The sequence below is a fragment of the Solea solea genome, chromosome 9 (genome assembly GCF_958295425.1).
Source record: "Solea solea chromosome 9, fSolSol10.1, whole genome shotgun sequence".
In the NCBI taxonomy this organism is placed as follows: Eukaryota; Metazoa; Chordata; class Actinopteri; order Pleuronectiformes; family Soleidae; genus Solea; species Solea solea.
In genome coordinates, this window is record NC_081142.1 from 1,046,247 (window position 1) to 1,062,004 (window position 15,758).

A 15,758-nucleotide genomic window follows, 5' to 3' on the forward strand; every position below is an offset into this window, starting at 1 on the left:
ATTCCAAGTGTTTGTTTTTATTGTTGATACAAATATAACCAAACATTTGTCGAAATCTTGTTTGTTAGTCAGAAAACTCCACTTGTAACGCTGTGTTGGGTTCATATAGTGGTTTAGACCAGGATGTGTCTGATATGACTGTAATCTCACCTGCTCCGTCTGACAGTGGTGGTAGAAGGCGTAGAAATATGTTGGTGACCCAAAGCTTGAGTGCAGGTCAGCTGTGGCAACAGCCGGCGCCACCCACTGGTGATCGGTAAAGAGTGCCAGCAGCGTCTTCCGGCGAGTCTCCGGGTTGTGTCTGTCAGCCCAGTCGGTGTACATGAACTTGATGGTCTCTCTGAGGATGTCTTTACCCTCGGGGTAACCATAGAGATCGTCCACAAAGCTGGACACGGCGTAGTCAAAGTCGTTGGCCTGGACGCCGTTTTCGTTGTCCACGATAAGCTCCACAAACTTGAGGCCCTCGCCTTGGTTCACTCCCAGCATGATGTCATAGTTGAGGAACTCGCCTGGGAAGAGATTGTGTGTAAAAGTAGGAATTTAAAGGGATACTTTGATTGTGACTGGACACAAAAGACATTTTAGCAACTGAAATCTAACTAAATCTAAATCAACTTTACAAGAACACTATCTTAAGACTATGCTTGTCACTTTACTTGGTGTTAGACGGCCTTATCCAGGGAGAAACTGAAGTTTGTTTCACTTTTCGCTGCTCGAACAGCAATTTTAACATGCAGGACATGGGAGTTGTTGGTCTACTGCTGCCTCAATAAGTGAGAGTTTAGTTACTTAGAGAAACCCCCAAGGAAGAATTTTAAATGCAGAAGTCACAAAATAACACGGCTGAACTAGGCAGCAGTGGACCAACAACTCCTGTATTCTGTGAGCTAAACCCTGGAGTTTTGAACAGGATATGGTGCAGGGGAGTGAGTGGTAAACAGTCACTCAAATTTCAGTTTCCTGTCAGAAAAAGCCGTCTATCAGGAACATATTAAGATAGTATACGTTCAAACTGACATAGATTTTATTAGGTGAGCCCTTTACTTAATGGCAAAATTGTTTTTTTTTCTGTTGTCCCTGATGCAGCCCTATTTGAGCTATATTTGCACGTGTGTAAAATAAGTACCTTTTACAACCGCACTTAAAAAACTACTTAACTATCCCATTGCTTTTGTGAATACGGACCTTGTTCCATTAATATCTGTGGGTCGTCGGGTATAACATCTCCATCAATAACAGGCCCAAAGGCGATGTGGTAGCGTGCCGGCTGGATGTCTTGATCCACCAGCTCCTTGTAATGTTTCTGCTGCAGACACGTGACCAGCTCCACAGTATCCTCCAGGTTACAGCCCACCTTACGGGCCAGCATCCGGGCGTACTTGGCTGGCTGAAAGCTGACGGCCCAGCTGGACAGAGCCGAGCCGCTCTGAGCGATGGCTCTCTGGAAAAGGCCTGGTGAGTGATGAAGACAGCAGAGGAAGACAAGAGGGAGGAAAGATACAAATGAATTAGAAATCAGGATTTAAGAAAGTCAGAAAAAATGCATGCCTGTGTAATCTGAGGGCATCACTGTCTACTGAAATGACTGTAACTGAACACAACTGATGATAAAATGAACTGGGAAAAAATGAGATGTTTATCATTCACACTAAACAACTACTTCTGAATAATCAGCATAAACATTTACATCAATAAAAAACAGATATGACAAAGTGATCAGATTTCTTTTTAATTTTTTTAGTTAAACTATTATAGACAAAAAAATACTTTGCAAATATCATTTTACCACTCAACACCTGAAGGCACCAACCTTTCCACCTTTAAAACACGCCTCCAAACCCACTTAATGTGTGATTTGTGTTGCATTGTCATTCTATTGTATGTGTATGTGTGTGTGTGTGCCTATTTCATTGCTACGTTGTTTTTATTTATGTAAAGTGACTTTGGGCATTTGTTAAAAATACAATACATTTTCAATTACTATCATTGATTATTGGAGACATAATTGTATTCATTGTTTCCACAATTCAAAGGATGAATTTAGATTAAATTAAACACAAATGAAGTAGAAACGTCATTGAAATAAGTGACCTAGATAAAAACACATGCATTCACATCAAGGCAGTGTTTTGTTTTGAGTGCAGCGTGGAAATAAAAGCAATTTAATTTAAATGCAGGAGAAACAGCTTCGTTCTCTTTGCACAATAGGCCAGTGTGGGCCGTACCAGCACTGCACTGCAGGTTGGCTGTGAAAGGTCATTAAAGAGAAATAAATAATAATACCTTTTTCATTTTCAGTTTCGTAATTAAGTTTTAAATTGCTGTAAAATATGTAGGATCTCTTGTAAGAAATGCTTCATGTTGATGTTGGGTTTAATATTGTGACATTTTATTTGTGCATACAGGCCAAACATTTCATCATTTTTACATTGTTATTTACAATATGTTGACGTATAACAACGCACATACAGTACATGTGTTAAAAGTGCACTGATTATTAATCTGCACTGAATTTTTGGATCCCCAAAACAATAATATACGTTTTAAAATGGGAATTATTGAAGGTTTGGGTGGACCTCAGAGGATTTTCAGGTGTCACAGTGGGCCCTGACACTCATTGTACTGCATAAACCTCATGTACTTATACACAGACATTCCATGTGTTTTCATTCCTTTTACCTTTGGTGGAGTTGCTCCACCGGTTGCCCTCTGAGTAGTGAGACAGCGTGAGCAGGTTGACACAGGAGGCTCCAGCGCCGGAGCCAAACACAGTGATACGTAACGGGTCACCGCCAAAGGCTGCGATGTTCTCACTCGTCCAACGCAGAGCCTGGATCAGGTCCAACAAGCCATAATTCCCTTTGGCCGCCTGGTCACCTGTGCTCAGGAAGCCTGGAGAGGAGAGGAGAGGACACAGACGAGAGGCGGGGTCAGTTTAAAGTTTCCTTTTATTATAAAGCAAGAACATTCATTCTTGTATGAAAGCAAAAGCGCTTGTCCACTGACACGCCCCCAGATGATCCAAATATGAAACTTCAAAGCAAATAACTTATTGATTGATGGGAGAAAATGCAGAGGTACGGCACAAACTTTGCAACAGCTATTACAAGAAAACTGCAAAGTGCATTTTTCAAAATCAATTGGAACAATATCAGAAGTGAGAAAGTGATGAAAGGTGATGGGACAGAACAGAGGAGTTGATGTTGTGGAGAGTGTGTGTGTGTGTGAGATATTCAAACTTTTTCTCATGTGGGGAAAAAACCCCAACACCAGCAGGGATGCAACTATTTCTACTAATTTAATTTTTGAGGTTGAGGATTAATATAGAATGAAATAATCAATACTTCTGATCCAGCATGGAATAATGAGAGAGAGTTCTCCACTACACAGGGAAACCCAACGAGCCTGAGTGTTTGATAATTCCCTCCAATAAAAGAAGAGTTATTGCCCCTTGGAGCCACTTAAAGTTAGACACGCTAAATATAACACAGACAGACTCATCCTGGAGAGAGCTGCATCCTGCTACATTCAGAGCTCATATACAGTTTAGTCAGGTGATGATGAGGAGGCGCCATGTGACATGAAAACTGCTGTTTTCCTTTGTTTCCAAAGTTAAAAAAACGTGTTTGCACGAAGCCAAAAATACGAACAATCTCACGGTGTTTCAGCATCGTCAGCCTGACTTTTTCCTTACTCTGCAATTATCACAACATTAATTAACAGCTCAGTGATAATTACAGCCTGATGGATGTGCTTATACGCAGACATTATGATTCATGGAGTATTTTATGGCCATGCTTAGATGTGCTTAAACATACTGAGTTACGACTGAAGGTCTTTATGTCGCAGTGAAGGTTGAAATAATTGACTTTATATTAAAATGAACATCTTTGAGTCCCTAAAGTGTAGCCAATGTGGAAGCACATGATATGTATTCTTTCAAGTTGCCATGAGGGGGCGACTCCACTTGTTGAGTTTGTGTACAAGTCTATGATAAAATGATTATTTAAATATTTATCCTCACTGTGTATGGTGAAGCATCCGGCCTATGTTAAAGGCATCATTTTAGACCTAATAAATTCTTATCTTAAGAATATGTTGTTTGCCCCCTTTTCTCGTTAATAAGCCGTTTTCAGCTGAAAATGAATGTTTGAAAAAGAAACTTTCCTCTGCACCAAAGTCCATAGAGAAAATCAGTGATTTTCCATCATGGCAAACAAGAGTTACTGATCCACTGCTGCTTCCATCAGCAAGTTCAAATGTTTTCTCCTGCAACTTTGGTGTTTGAAATACTTTGGTGAGATTAACTAAAGTGACACAGATTCACAAAACAAGGCAGCAGCACACCAGCAGTCCCTGTGTCTCTGCAAGTTAAAAATACTGAGGAGGGGGGAAAGAGCAGTTCACAAAGTTCAGCTTTTAGGCCGTGACATGGCGAGATAAAGCAGCGGACATCTTTTTAATTCTTGAGATATGGTGAGCCTTTGGTTAAGTGGCTAAAATCACTTCTCCCCGTGTTATCAGTGAGAGTGAGAGATGAGTTCCCGACTGATTCACAGAAATGTTGGTGTGCAGCAAAGCCAGTCTTGAAAATGTGTCAATACTTTATATCAGCACACCTCAAAACACCCTGGATGAACCCAATTGTTTCATTACCATGGAATCACAAGAGAATCATACACATTTTTATGGCATATTGCAGAATGGTATGCATTAATATGACTGTTATGAGATGAATTTATGAGTGACAGCAGATAGGTTTGTAAATCTAATATAAATGGTGCATATATTGTGTTTATAATTTACTGATAATGTCAGACAGAATAGCACTAAATGCAAAATATTTAACCCTATGTGGTGAAGGACTATATGATAGTGGAGACATCTAAGGGATATTAACACGTCATGAATATTTAGACAACACTCCAGCTGACACCCGCACACAGACACATTCCTTGTCTGACTGTTTAAGTTCATTCATTTTCTATATCCTTCTTCCATGGACTTACTTATTTATTTATCTGTGTGTTTCTTGATCAAAGCCTAATCTGGTGGAAGCAACAGCAGCCATCTACAAGAACGATTTTAATTGATTCAATTTAGCTGCAGTGCAGGGATGGACTGGCAATCACAAAGAGTGAGGCGGGAGGAATGATTAAAGCACCAACAGTGATGCATGGGGGGGCAGCAGGGACCCGGCTTACACACACACACACACACATGAATGAAATCCTGTCAAAGCAAAACAGTCACAACTTTGTATTGGCGGGTAAATGTGTTCCTCACGGGGAAGCAACATGTCGGGAATGAGACGCAAACAAAAGCTCAGGAGCTGCAGGTAGAATCAAACCAGAGGAGGAGCTGTAGTTTTGAATTGATTGGCTTTCACTTGCAGAGGTTTTGCAGCGGTAAGACACAAGACTTACAGATTTACTGTAACTTGGTTCTTAACAGTGCACAGACTGATGGTTAAGATACTGCCTGTAGACTGAAAACACTCATTTCTCCTATTACAAGTGAAACAACCTCTGATTAACACACACGTCAAACGAGGACTGTGCTGTCATCTCTTCTATGTTATAAGGACAAAGAAAGAAACAGAGGAGAAAAGCAAAAAAGAAGAAGTGAAACTGATGTACACACCCTGCCCATGCAATAACAGCATTCAGCTGTGTCTTCACAACAAGTCAGAGACAAAGTATATCTACAAAGAATGAATTCCAGGTGTTTTATAATTCTATACAAATGTACCATCTCAAAAATGTTTTAGTTCAAATATGGTTCAGTAGCTTTCTATGTCACTCCACTTTGGTTCTGACAGCAAATCTAGGAGAATATGTTTCCAGAATCAACACTTTTATCCGATCATGAGCCAGAACAATGATGCAGTCTTTTCTGCTTGTGAAGTCACACTGTTAGTCAACCAATAAATGCTCCATCTCTGCATTCATGAGGTGACGTGAGGAGGGAGAAGAGAGGGAATTAACAAAACCTTCACCACAAGTTAGCCCTGACAACAGCCTTACATTTAACAAAGAAATGAACTAACTGACTACCTAACTAACTAACTAACTAACTAACTAACTTACTGACTGACTAACTGGAATAGAGCCAAATCAAACAATAACAAGTCCAGATTTTAAAAGCTATAATTTACCCATGCAATAAAATGAAGATGGAACAAATCACTTCACACAGCGTGATCTTGTAATACCAATCCTTTGGTGACATACTGTTAATCTGGAGATTTTTGAGGCTTTGAGCACTTATGAAGCCAGACACCCCCCATTTTCTCTCTCTGTGAAGGACGGATCATATGTGTCTGTGTCTACGGTTCAGCTAAAAGCCACCTTCCGCGATCACTCAGACTGTGATACGGCCACTCGACCTCTAAGCTCCCAGGATGACAATACTGAGGTGAACCCTGATCCAAGAACCCAGCTTTTATCCTCGCTATCTCTGTCAAACCAGAGAAGGAAGGCTAGACGAAGAGGAAGATGGGATTTTTAATACTTAATACTTTTTTCTCTGCACACGTCTATTTTTCACAGTCATGGTCCGTGTACCATAATCCTCTCTCTGTTCTCCCTCTCTGTCACTTTTGACTCTTGATGCCAAGAACGATGAAATAAGAAAGAGCAGAAGCCTGAGAGAAAGGAGGAGAGCAAACACTGTCTCTGATGCAGGTAAATTGGAGCGGTGCGGCTCATTACAGCTGCTGAAATGAAAAGGAAATTCAGAATTTAGGGAGAGGAATTGACATGGGAGAAAAATGAGAGTTTGACAGTGTCGCAGATAAACAGCCACTCAGAGAACAAGCCAGTGGGACGAGGAGAGGAAGGAGAAAGAGTGAGAGGAGCTGGATTAGAGTCTAAATGATGAATGATTTATGACCCCCCCATCCACACACACACACACACACTCCCAAATGTGTGCAGTGTTATACTGTCTATATATTTTATTCATATCTAATGTGTTAAATATGACAGTTTTTTGACTACAATTTTTCCAAATGCAGTGATTGATTCCCAGGAACTGTTCTCATGTCAGGGTAAAACAAGAAGAAAAAAATAATAATTCTGGGAGGTTGACTCCCCCCGAGACCCTCAGAGTATTATTGGTACAGATATTGGATGAATGGAAGGTTAGTTTCGGCAGGAGGACCAACCATGGACGTGAATATCCCACAAAATTGAAACTGAAAATGATGGTTAGGTTACAGAGTGGGGAGCAGAGGATGGATGCAGCAATTTTGTCTCAATCCCATTTTTTATTTTTACTCCTACCCCTTGGAACTGAGTAACACGGAGAAGTATAGTTGAAAACTAACCCCACAAGCAGATTTCACAGCTGTGGATGTAAAATCCCTGAATTCATGGGGAATATCACTCGTTGCTGTTGCCAATGAGAGAGATTGATAAGCGGCATTTTCAGTCTGATGCAGAGAATGTAGACTTTGGAGTGAAATCAGTGGTCCTTCATGTCTAAAGAACCTGGTTGAGGTAGTTTTGAGAATCGGATCAGGATGGAGATTTCTTCCAGGCAAGACCAACTGTGTTTGGGTTCAGACAGAACTTGCTGGATGGATTTCATATCCCATCTGGCCTCATAGAAGTTGGACAGCGATGCAGAGAAGAATGTTTAAACAGCCTGCTTCCACCATGACCAAACATGGGATAAGTGGAAAACAATGATAGACGGATGGAAATAATAATTCAAATTTATGAAAATAAGGCTGTCATGGAGGGTTTTGCTCACACGCTACCCTCTCTATCTGCAACACACTGTCTCCTCTAATCCTCTACTACAGTCTGCAGATGACAGCAAAGAACAAATGGTGCAACACCGGCTCCAAATATTTACACTGCCTCAGTAGTACTCCATCTATATCTGCTCCTTCCACAGAGCCGCCCTGAAGACAATGGCAGGCTGAGGGGCAAACTGGATGGGGAATATGCTGATGAGGCACAACACATTTCTCACTGGGAAATAATGAACATGCAGCTACAGGATACTCACTCATTCAACCTTTATTTAGACAGCACCCTTGACTAGCACAGAGCTCGCCCTCATATTCAGGTGAGCGTCGTGTTACTGAATAGTGCATCGGCAGCAAAGCGCATATAAGCAAGGAACAGTAGAGTTTATTATGTAAATACATAAACCGTGTGTTTATGTAAACACAAAATATGAAAAAAAACCTGATTCTAACAAGAATGGAGCATTTTATAGGCTGAAAATCCACAGAAACAGCTGCATTTCAGGTTTCACCTCAACGATTAAACTGGTTTAATCCTTGATTTCCATTATTAACTTCCAGCATGATGTGAACAAAGTATTTTGAGAAAGCAAAGACTGCAAGGCTCTGCTTCCTGTTCCTATTGGCTTCATAGAGCTGAGACATACTGCTCCAAAAAGATTGATCATCTGTGGGTGGATAGACAATAATTGAATTAGTCCTTGACTTGAAAAATATTAGTGTTTCAAAACAGATGTCACCACACATGAATCCATGTTTGAGCAATGAGAAGCTAGAATATCATGATGGTTTTCTCTCTTTTACTATTAAAATCATATGTTTTTCCATTCAGCACCAAAAACACGTGTTTTTACACAGTCAAATGGATCATGTGTGAAATAATCAGCAGCATCTGCAGTTATTTTGCTCATTATTTGGTTTTACACACTGAAACTTTACTGCAGTTCATTCTCACTCGTCTTATCAACATTGGTTTCATAAAGCATTTGTTTTCAGGGGAAAAAACCCCAGATAAACCCACAGTAAACACCCCACGCTGCACTAAGTGGCACACAGACAGACAGAGTGAGCAGGTAGATAATAAACATGATGGAGCTTATATCTGATTAAAAGGCGAGTGCTTCCCCCAGGAGTTGGTGCAGGAAACAACAACAGAGCACACAGAGAGGATGCGCCACATTAAACATTTGCTAAACCACCTTAAAGTGGAACTATGCAGTATTTTTACCCTAATTTAACAGATTCAGTGATTGAATGTGATGATTCAATGGCTTGCTGCGGGGAGATTGGGGGCTCCACTCCCCCTACTGTCTGTTAGCAGAAAACCTGCCTTGCAAGATCAGGGCTGTTGACCCGGAGTCAGGAGGTCTTACACCACTACACACACACACACACACACACACACATACCCAGGTACCAGCTGTAAGATCAAGGCAGCGATAGCATTATTTTAGACACCATGACAGAGACTGAGAAAAAGGAGCAGAGAAAACCATTGTTGGAGGAAGCAAGAAAGAGGAAATGACTGTCTGACCGAACACAGAAGCATGCAAAACGGACGCCGACCAGCATGAGCTGTGTTTGCTGTCTCCATTGAAAACAATACAGGTGCCCAGGGGAGGTGAAGGGAGAGGGGAGCATCAGCGGTGAGGTTTAACATCAGTGAGGACACAACACTAGACAAAGGATTGGTGGATGTTTACGGTGGTGTCGTAAAAACCATGTTCTCTATGTCAAAAATCAGTTACTGCAGAAAATATCACCATTTACTGTGTCTAAGCATTCTTACCTAACAAGAGACAACATCAAGAGATAATGCCACACAAACACACAACAAAGCAACTGTCTGGAATGTCTGAGTCATTTCACTTTTGCAATCTGCAAATTAATTCAGCCGTTAATGCAGCTGATGTGCGTAAGTGTGCAGAGAGTGAGTGGGATTTACATTTGAAAGGAGCAGCTCATCTTAACTAAGGAAACCAACACTGCAGAAGCTGATGCCCATTTAAATAATGCAATACACCAGAGACAGAGGAGACACACAGTTGTGTGTTGTGGGTGTGGGTTGAAGGGTGAGAGGCTGGGTGGGTTATTTATTCACCCTATCAGATCCTCATCACTCAAACTCTGTCATAATAATCTTTGTAGCCGACAGTGGGCAAAGAAACAAACTGGTGACAGTGTGTGTGTGTGTGTGTGTGTGTGTGTGTGTGTGTGTGTGTGTGTGTGTGTGTGTGTGTGTGTGTGTGTGTGTGTGTGTGTGTGTGTGTGTGTGTGTCTGTCTGTGTGTGTGTGTGTGTGAGACATCAAGGAACACGTTGGAAATGAAAATGAATAATACAGAACATACTGTGTAAACAGGGAAGATCAAAGCCAGGCTAAGTCAGTGTACAAAGCAGCTGTTATGACACACACACACACAAACACACACAAACACACACACACACACACAAACACACACAGGTAAAGGTAACAAAGAATGCGATTGGCTATAAGTCAGAGGTGTCTTACATTAGAAACATTTGATAAACCTTCCTTCCTTCTTTCCTTCCTTCCTTCCTTCCTTTCTTCCTTCCTTCCTTCCTTCCTTCCCTGACCACAAAAACGAAATTGTGCTGTCAACTTCAAAACTAAAATGAGCTACTGTTCATATTTCTTGTCGTGCACGAACATAAACACGTGTTAATTTGTGTTGCTGTCCAAACAGATCTGCCTGCAGGACAAGCTGGTATAGATTACCTCCCTCTGCCCGGGCTGAGAGGGAGGGTGTGTGTGTGTGTGTGTGTGTGTGTGTGTGATGGAAGTGTTTCTCCAGCTCTCAGCCTTGAAGAGTGAATACATAATGGCCTGTAATTAAGACGACACAGGCATACATTAAGCTCTGCTGCATATTGCATGGAAAATGACAGTGAAATGTAAAGTAAGACGTTACAAACTGAGTGAAAAAGGACAAACAACTTGACAACCTGAATGAAACTTTAAAGAAGCAAGACGGAAAAAAACAACCTTTTATTTACGGTGTGAAGGACATTAAAGGGAAATTAAATTTAACAAGTAGACAAAGGTCATGTATAAGCACACTACACTTAAGTCTTTGATCACAATTGATCCTACATTTCCTGTGATGCAATATGTATCGTTTGTTAGATTAAGGACCACAGCTTCACATCATCACCATCTGTTTAAAATGAGCTGTCTGTGCCTTCAAACTGAGTTAAATATGTTTTAACATAATATAGAGTTCTTTCTTTTCTTGCGTTGTGTGGCTTGCCGAGTGGACAGACCCTCAGCTGTAGGTGGTTTTAACATTATTACACATTACATGTAATTCCTGTCTCAGCAATCTCTTTTTGGATTTTGTTTTAGTCTAAGTTGTCACTTGATATGACAGCTGTCATGCTTCCACTGATGTATAAGGACAGTTTACATCTTTACACATCTATCTATCTATCTATCTATCTATCTATCTATCTATCTATCTATCTATCTGCAATAGCTTGGTTCTATTCAGTACATTCACTGTACTTCTAGATCAGGGGTGTCAAACTTCAATGACCTGGGGGCCACTGAGTGTTCAATAAGAGGTGGGCAATATGAGATTAAAATTAATATACAATATTCCTTCATGATATCGCAATAAAGATAAATCTGATGATATTTTGCAAAAATTAAAAATATTAGTGCCTGTTTTCATATGGAATGGTGAATACTTACATATCTATGATGCAAAATGTATCAATTCATATAAACAAACGAAGTAAATAACACTGTGGCAGTATGATATCTCTGTTGTAGATGTAAGAAACTCTCAGTGGCTTGTTGTTAATCTACAGTGGCTGGGAGTCCTCGTCAAAGACAGCATTTGTATTTATAGTCACATAATGCAAACAACGTGTTACAGTGAAAAGATCTGAATAAAAGACAATAAACAGCTTTACTCATCTGTCAAACTAAGGAAAGACACAGAAGAAGAAGAAGAAGTATAGAGACACAATAAAAGAACCATGTGAACCTGCACATAGATGGTGTCAGGTCTTAGTAACAAAGCTGTAGCGTCATTGCAGAATGAATATTATGATAATAGAACTTATTGCAAATCAGGTTTTCACAACATCCAAGGACAGTATTTGTGGTATAATAAAACAGCTCAATAATCCTGTAATATCACAGAACTCAGGTGTGTAGACGACAGGTCTGATGAATGCTTATGTGGCTCAACACTCAAGACTGCGAGTGCAGCAGTTGTGAGGACGACACAAGTGCCACGTTGTCTTTGCTGTTTGACAAAGTAAACAACTAAGAGAATGACATTTGGTAAATGAAATAGAAAATTAGAGGAACAAAAACTAAAGCAACAAAGCTTGGCATGATGAGAGGAAGAGAGCCTGTGCTACTTCACAATGGGAAGAGGAGGCAAATGCACACTGTGTGTGTGTGTGTGTGTGTGTGTGTGTGTGCGTGAGCCAGTGTGTGTTTGTTTATGCGAGCGTGCGTGTGTCGAGTCCTCATGTGAATCCTTAAGCAGCTTCCTTTCTTAGCACAGGAACATTATTAGCATAGGGTGAGGACTGCGCCCCAGAGAGAGAGAGAGATGAAAACAGACTGGCAGAGAGAGAGAGAGAGATGAAAACAGACTGGCAGAGAGAGAGAGAGAGAGAGAGAGAGAGCGTGAAAGAGAGACAGAAAGAGAGCGAGACATTTTAGTGAGAGGGCAAAGAGGGGGAAAGAGAGGAAGAGTGTGAGTAGTGGTGGATGATGATGTGAGAAAAGGAGTGTGTGCGACGGAGGACGTGTGGCCTGGAATGGAAAGTGGCGTTTCAGAAAAAAACATGAGCCCTGCATAGGAAGTGAAGTCAAAGATGGCACTTACACATTCACATTCATTCATTCATTCATTCATAGATGCACAAAGATGGACGGATGGAGGCAGAGAGACTGCAGTGAAGAAAAAAGACTGTAAGGATAGCATCCAGCTAGCACGTAGCATCAGCAGCACAGCACAAATGTTTAAATGACAATAACAGTCACTATTGGCTTCAGGAAGAATGTGATGGAACATCAATACAAGTACATGTCAATCATAGCATACTTGCTAACATTAGCTCCAGTTAATAACAGGCCAAAAGCTAAAGCTAAGGGCTAAGATGGACGGTGGCACAAAGAGTGGAGGACTTAAGGACCATTTATACTCCATTTTCCATTCTTACGTTATACAAACCACCATGTGTCGGGTTTGCTTCAGTAAAGACAATTACACAATCCTTCCTCTAGAGGGGGAGGAGTTCAGAACCATTGCAGGCATCAACATAGCGACCATTAAAAGGTTTATGGTTTTTTGTGCTTCCAGACTCATTGCTGTTGACGATGAGAGAGATCAGTAAGTAGCTGTGTGCAGCGTTAGCACTCGGCTAGAATGTAGCACATTTGGCCACTGATGCGTCTTTAAATTGTTTAAATGATAACAATAGTCACTGACTTCTGCTAGAATGTCGTGGAACATCAATAGAAGTAGATATGTACCTACCTTTTTAGAAAAGCATACAGCTAATTTATTTCTTTTATTTATTTTATTATCTTGTTTTTAAAAATGTAGCACTTTGAGGTTTGTTGTTCAAATGTAAAATGCAATACAAATAAAATCTATTACTATTATATGTTTCATAAAATCACAGAATTGATGAGGTAATGTCAATCATAGCATCCATATAAAGTTTGCTCACAGGCCAAAAGATTTGAGAAGAAAGACAAACATAGAAAAGAAGAGAGAAAGAAACATCAAGTGAGACTCTGCTCAATCAGTCTGGATGACACTCTCAGAGGAATCAAGAGCAGATAATAAAAGAAATACCAATATGCAGTGATGGAACGTAACAAAGTACAGTAAAGTAAATGTGCTGATGATTTTTGCATCTTTGAAGTTCTATCTGTGCATTGCAGAGGTTAATGTTACACTGTGATTATAGTATTATTGTCTTCAGGTGACAGAGTTTTATGTGTTTAATCGCAGTGCAGTTTTACCTCTTTTATACAACTCAGCTGTTAACAACACGTTTTTGCTGAAGTCTTTGCCACTTAGAACCATTTCATTTAAAATGCAGTTTCTGCTTTTTTAAGCATGTATGTGATAGTTAGGCTGTTTGGATTGTATGTATCTGATCCACTCATTCTGACCAGTATTGGACCAGTACAGATAATGGATATGATCCTTAACAGCAACAACAATGCACTGACTTTGTAATGTGTGAGAACATGGCATCAGGTTTCACTCTCAACAGTGTAGCAAATGAACGTGGACACTGGTTTCTGCCTTTTATTCCATCCCCTCTTTCACCTCTCCTCTCACTCACTTGAGTTAGATCTCATTGTCTTAACAGTAAGGAAGCGCTTCGCCCAGAGCAACAGTGCAAAAGATCAACATTTTTACATAAAATCCTTTGCTCTTTTTTGTGTAAAAGTCTCTCATCCTTTTCTCTTCACTGTCAGCCTTTCGTGTCTAATGAGACCCCGGCCACTCAGGAAGTGATGTCGCTGCGTAGCTGCCTGTTGCTGCCTCCAGTCATAAATAGGCTGGCTGGAAAATGTCAGCCCACTGACGAACACACACACACGCACGCACGCACACACACACACACACACACACACACACACACACACACACACACACACACACACACACAGAGAGCAGGGATTCTTTTACTCTTCCTCCTGTTGTTGTACATAAACATTACAAAATATGCTAATCCATCCTCTCACTCAGTGAAGCATAGAAACATGTCACCAACAACACTTTTTAAAGATCTGCATACACACACACACACACACACACACACTCACACAGGTCCCAGTTGCCTGATGGGTGACTGGGGAAAAGGTTACTCACGCTGCACTTTTCTCTCCCCCTCTTTTCGTCAATTTGTGCGAGTCTCTGTAAAGGTTAGCATCGCTGCAGTACTCCTCCATGGTCACTTTTTTTTTTCTTTCCTTTTTTCATTCTTTGGCCTTTTGCTATTTGTGATTTCAACGTAGTGCTTCCCCAGTGAGAACCTACTCTGTGCTAAAGTGGTGGTTGATAAACAAAAGAGGAGGGCGGAGGCAGCTGATACAGATATGAAGGTAGATACACTACGCTGCCGGCTGTAATGATCTTACTTGACTGGTACCTGCAGAAACAATGGCTGTGTTTCCATCATGGTTTGGTGCAGTTTGGTACAGTATGGTACAGTATGGTGCGGTTTGGAATGGTAAAGCCCTGGGTCAGGCTTGCATTTCGACTTCTGAACTCATGTCTTAATGTGTGTTGGAATGACAATAAAGGAATCTTGAACAGTACCATTACTTGGTAGGCATGGTGTGGGCTGTGCCTAATGGCCGCATTAGCAAAACAAAGAAAGACTTTGAACGCGACACAACAGAAAACAACGCAACAGAACAAAGGAGGATATGGCTGGCTGCTGTTGGCTGTGTCGAGCTCCACACTGATTCTTTATCGTAGCATTTTAATCTCTTACCCCATGGGAAGGGTGCCGAAACATGGAAACACATACTGTACTTCTGTACGACCTGGTGACTGAGAACCTTCACAGATACGTGCCATATACTGATCCACTCAGAGTACGAGTGACAAAATTCATTCTAAACTGCAACAAATAGATGTTCTTCTACAAAACCAGTGATCAGGCATAATTAATGCTGCAGGTTTGCATCATACACCTTAATTGAATGTCTGCACCGACAGGTTGAAGTACACAGATTCACAAACTGATGTTCACAAATTAAGTACAGGAACATGACAGGTTACTTTGCTTAACCTGATGGTGCTGTCACTCATTAGAACTCTTTCTGTACATTCAGCTGCTGCTTCAGACAAAAAAACACACTCATCATCTTTCCTCACTTATTCACTCAAAGGTATAAAGGCTATCACTTTTTTGTAAAAATCAAGTTCACACAAACACTACTGACACTTTTTTTCAATTCTAATGATACTGATATGACT

General features: G+C 40.7%; 1 protein-coding gene across 4 annotated transcripts in view; it reads right to left on the bottom strand.

The window, feature by feature from the left end:
- The window catches only part of nlgn1 (neuroligin 1), a 286,475-nt gene that overhangs the window by 11,211 nt on the left and 259,506 nt on the right, over nt 1–15,758 (bottom strand). For all 4 annotated transcript variants that reach the window (XM_058638803.1, XM_058638805.1, XM_058638804.1 and 1 more), the window contains 3 exons: nt 2,683–2,895; nt 1,189–1,455; nt 151–512 (listed from right to left, as the gene is read on the bottom strand). In XM_058638803.1, coding sequence (XP_058494786.1) covers nt 151–512; nt 1,189–1,455; nt 2,683–2,895 — 842 coding nt within the window. The remainder of the gene's footprint in view (nt 1–150; nt 513–1,188; nt 1,456–2,682; nt 2,896–15,758) is intronic.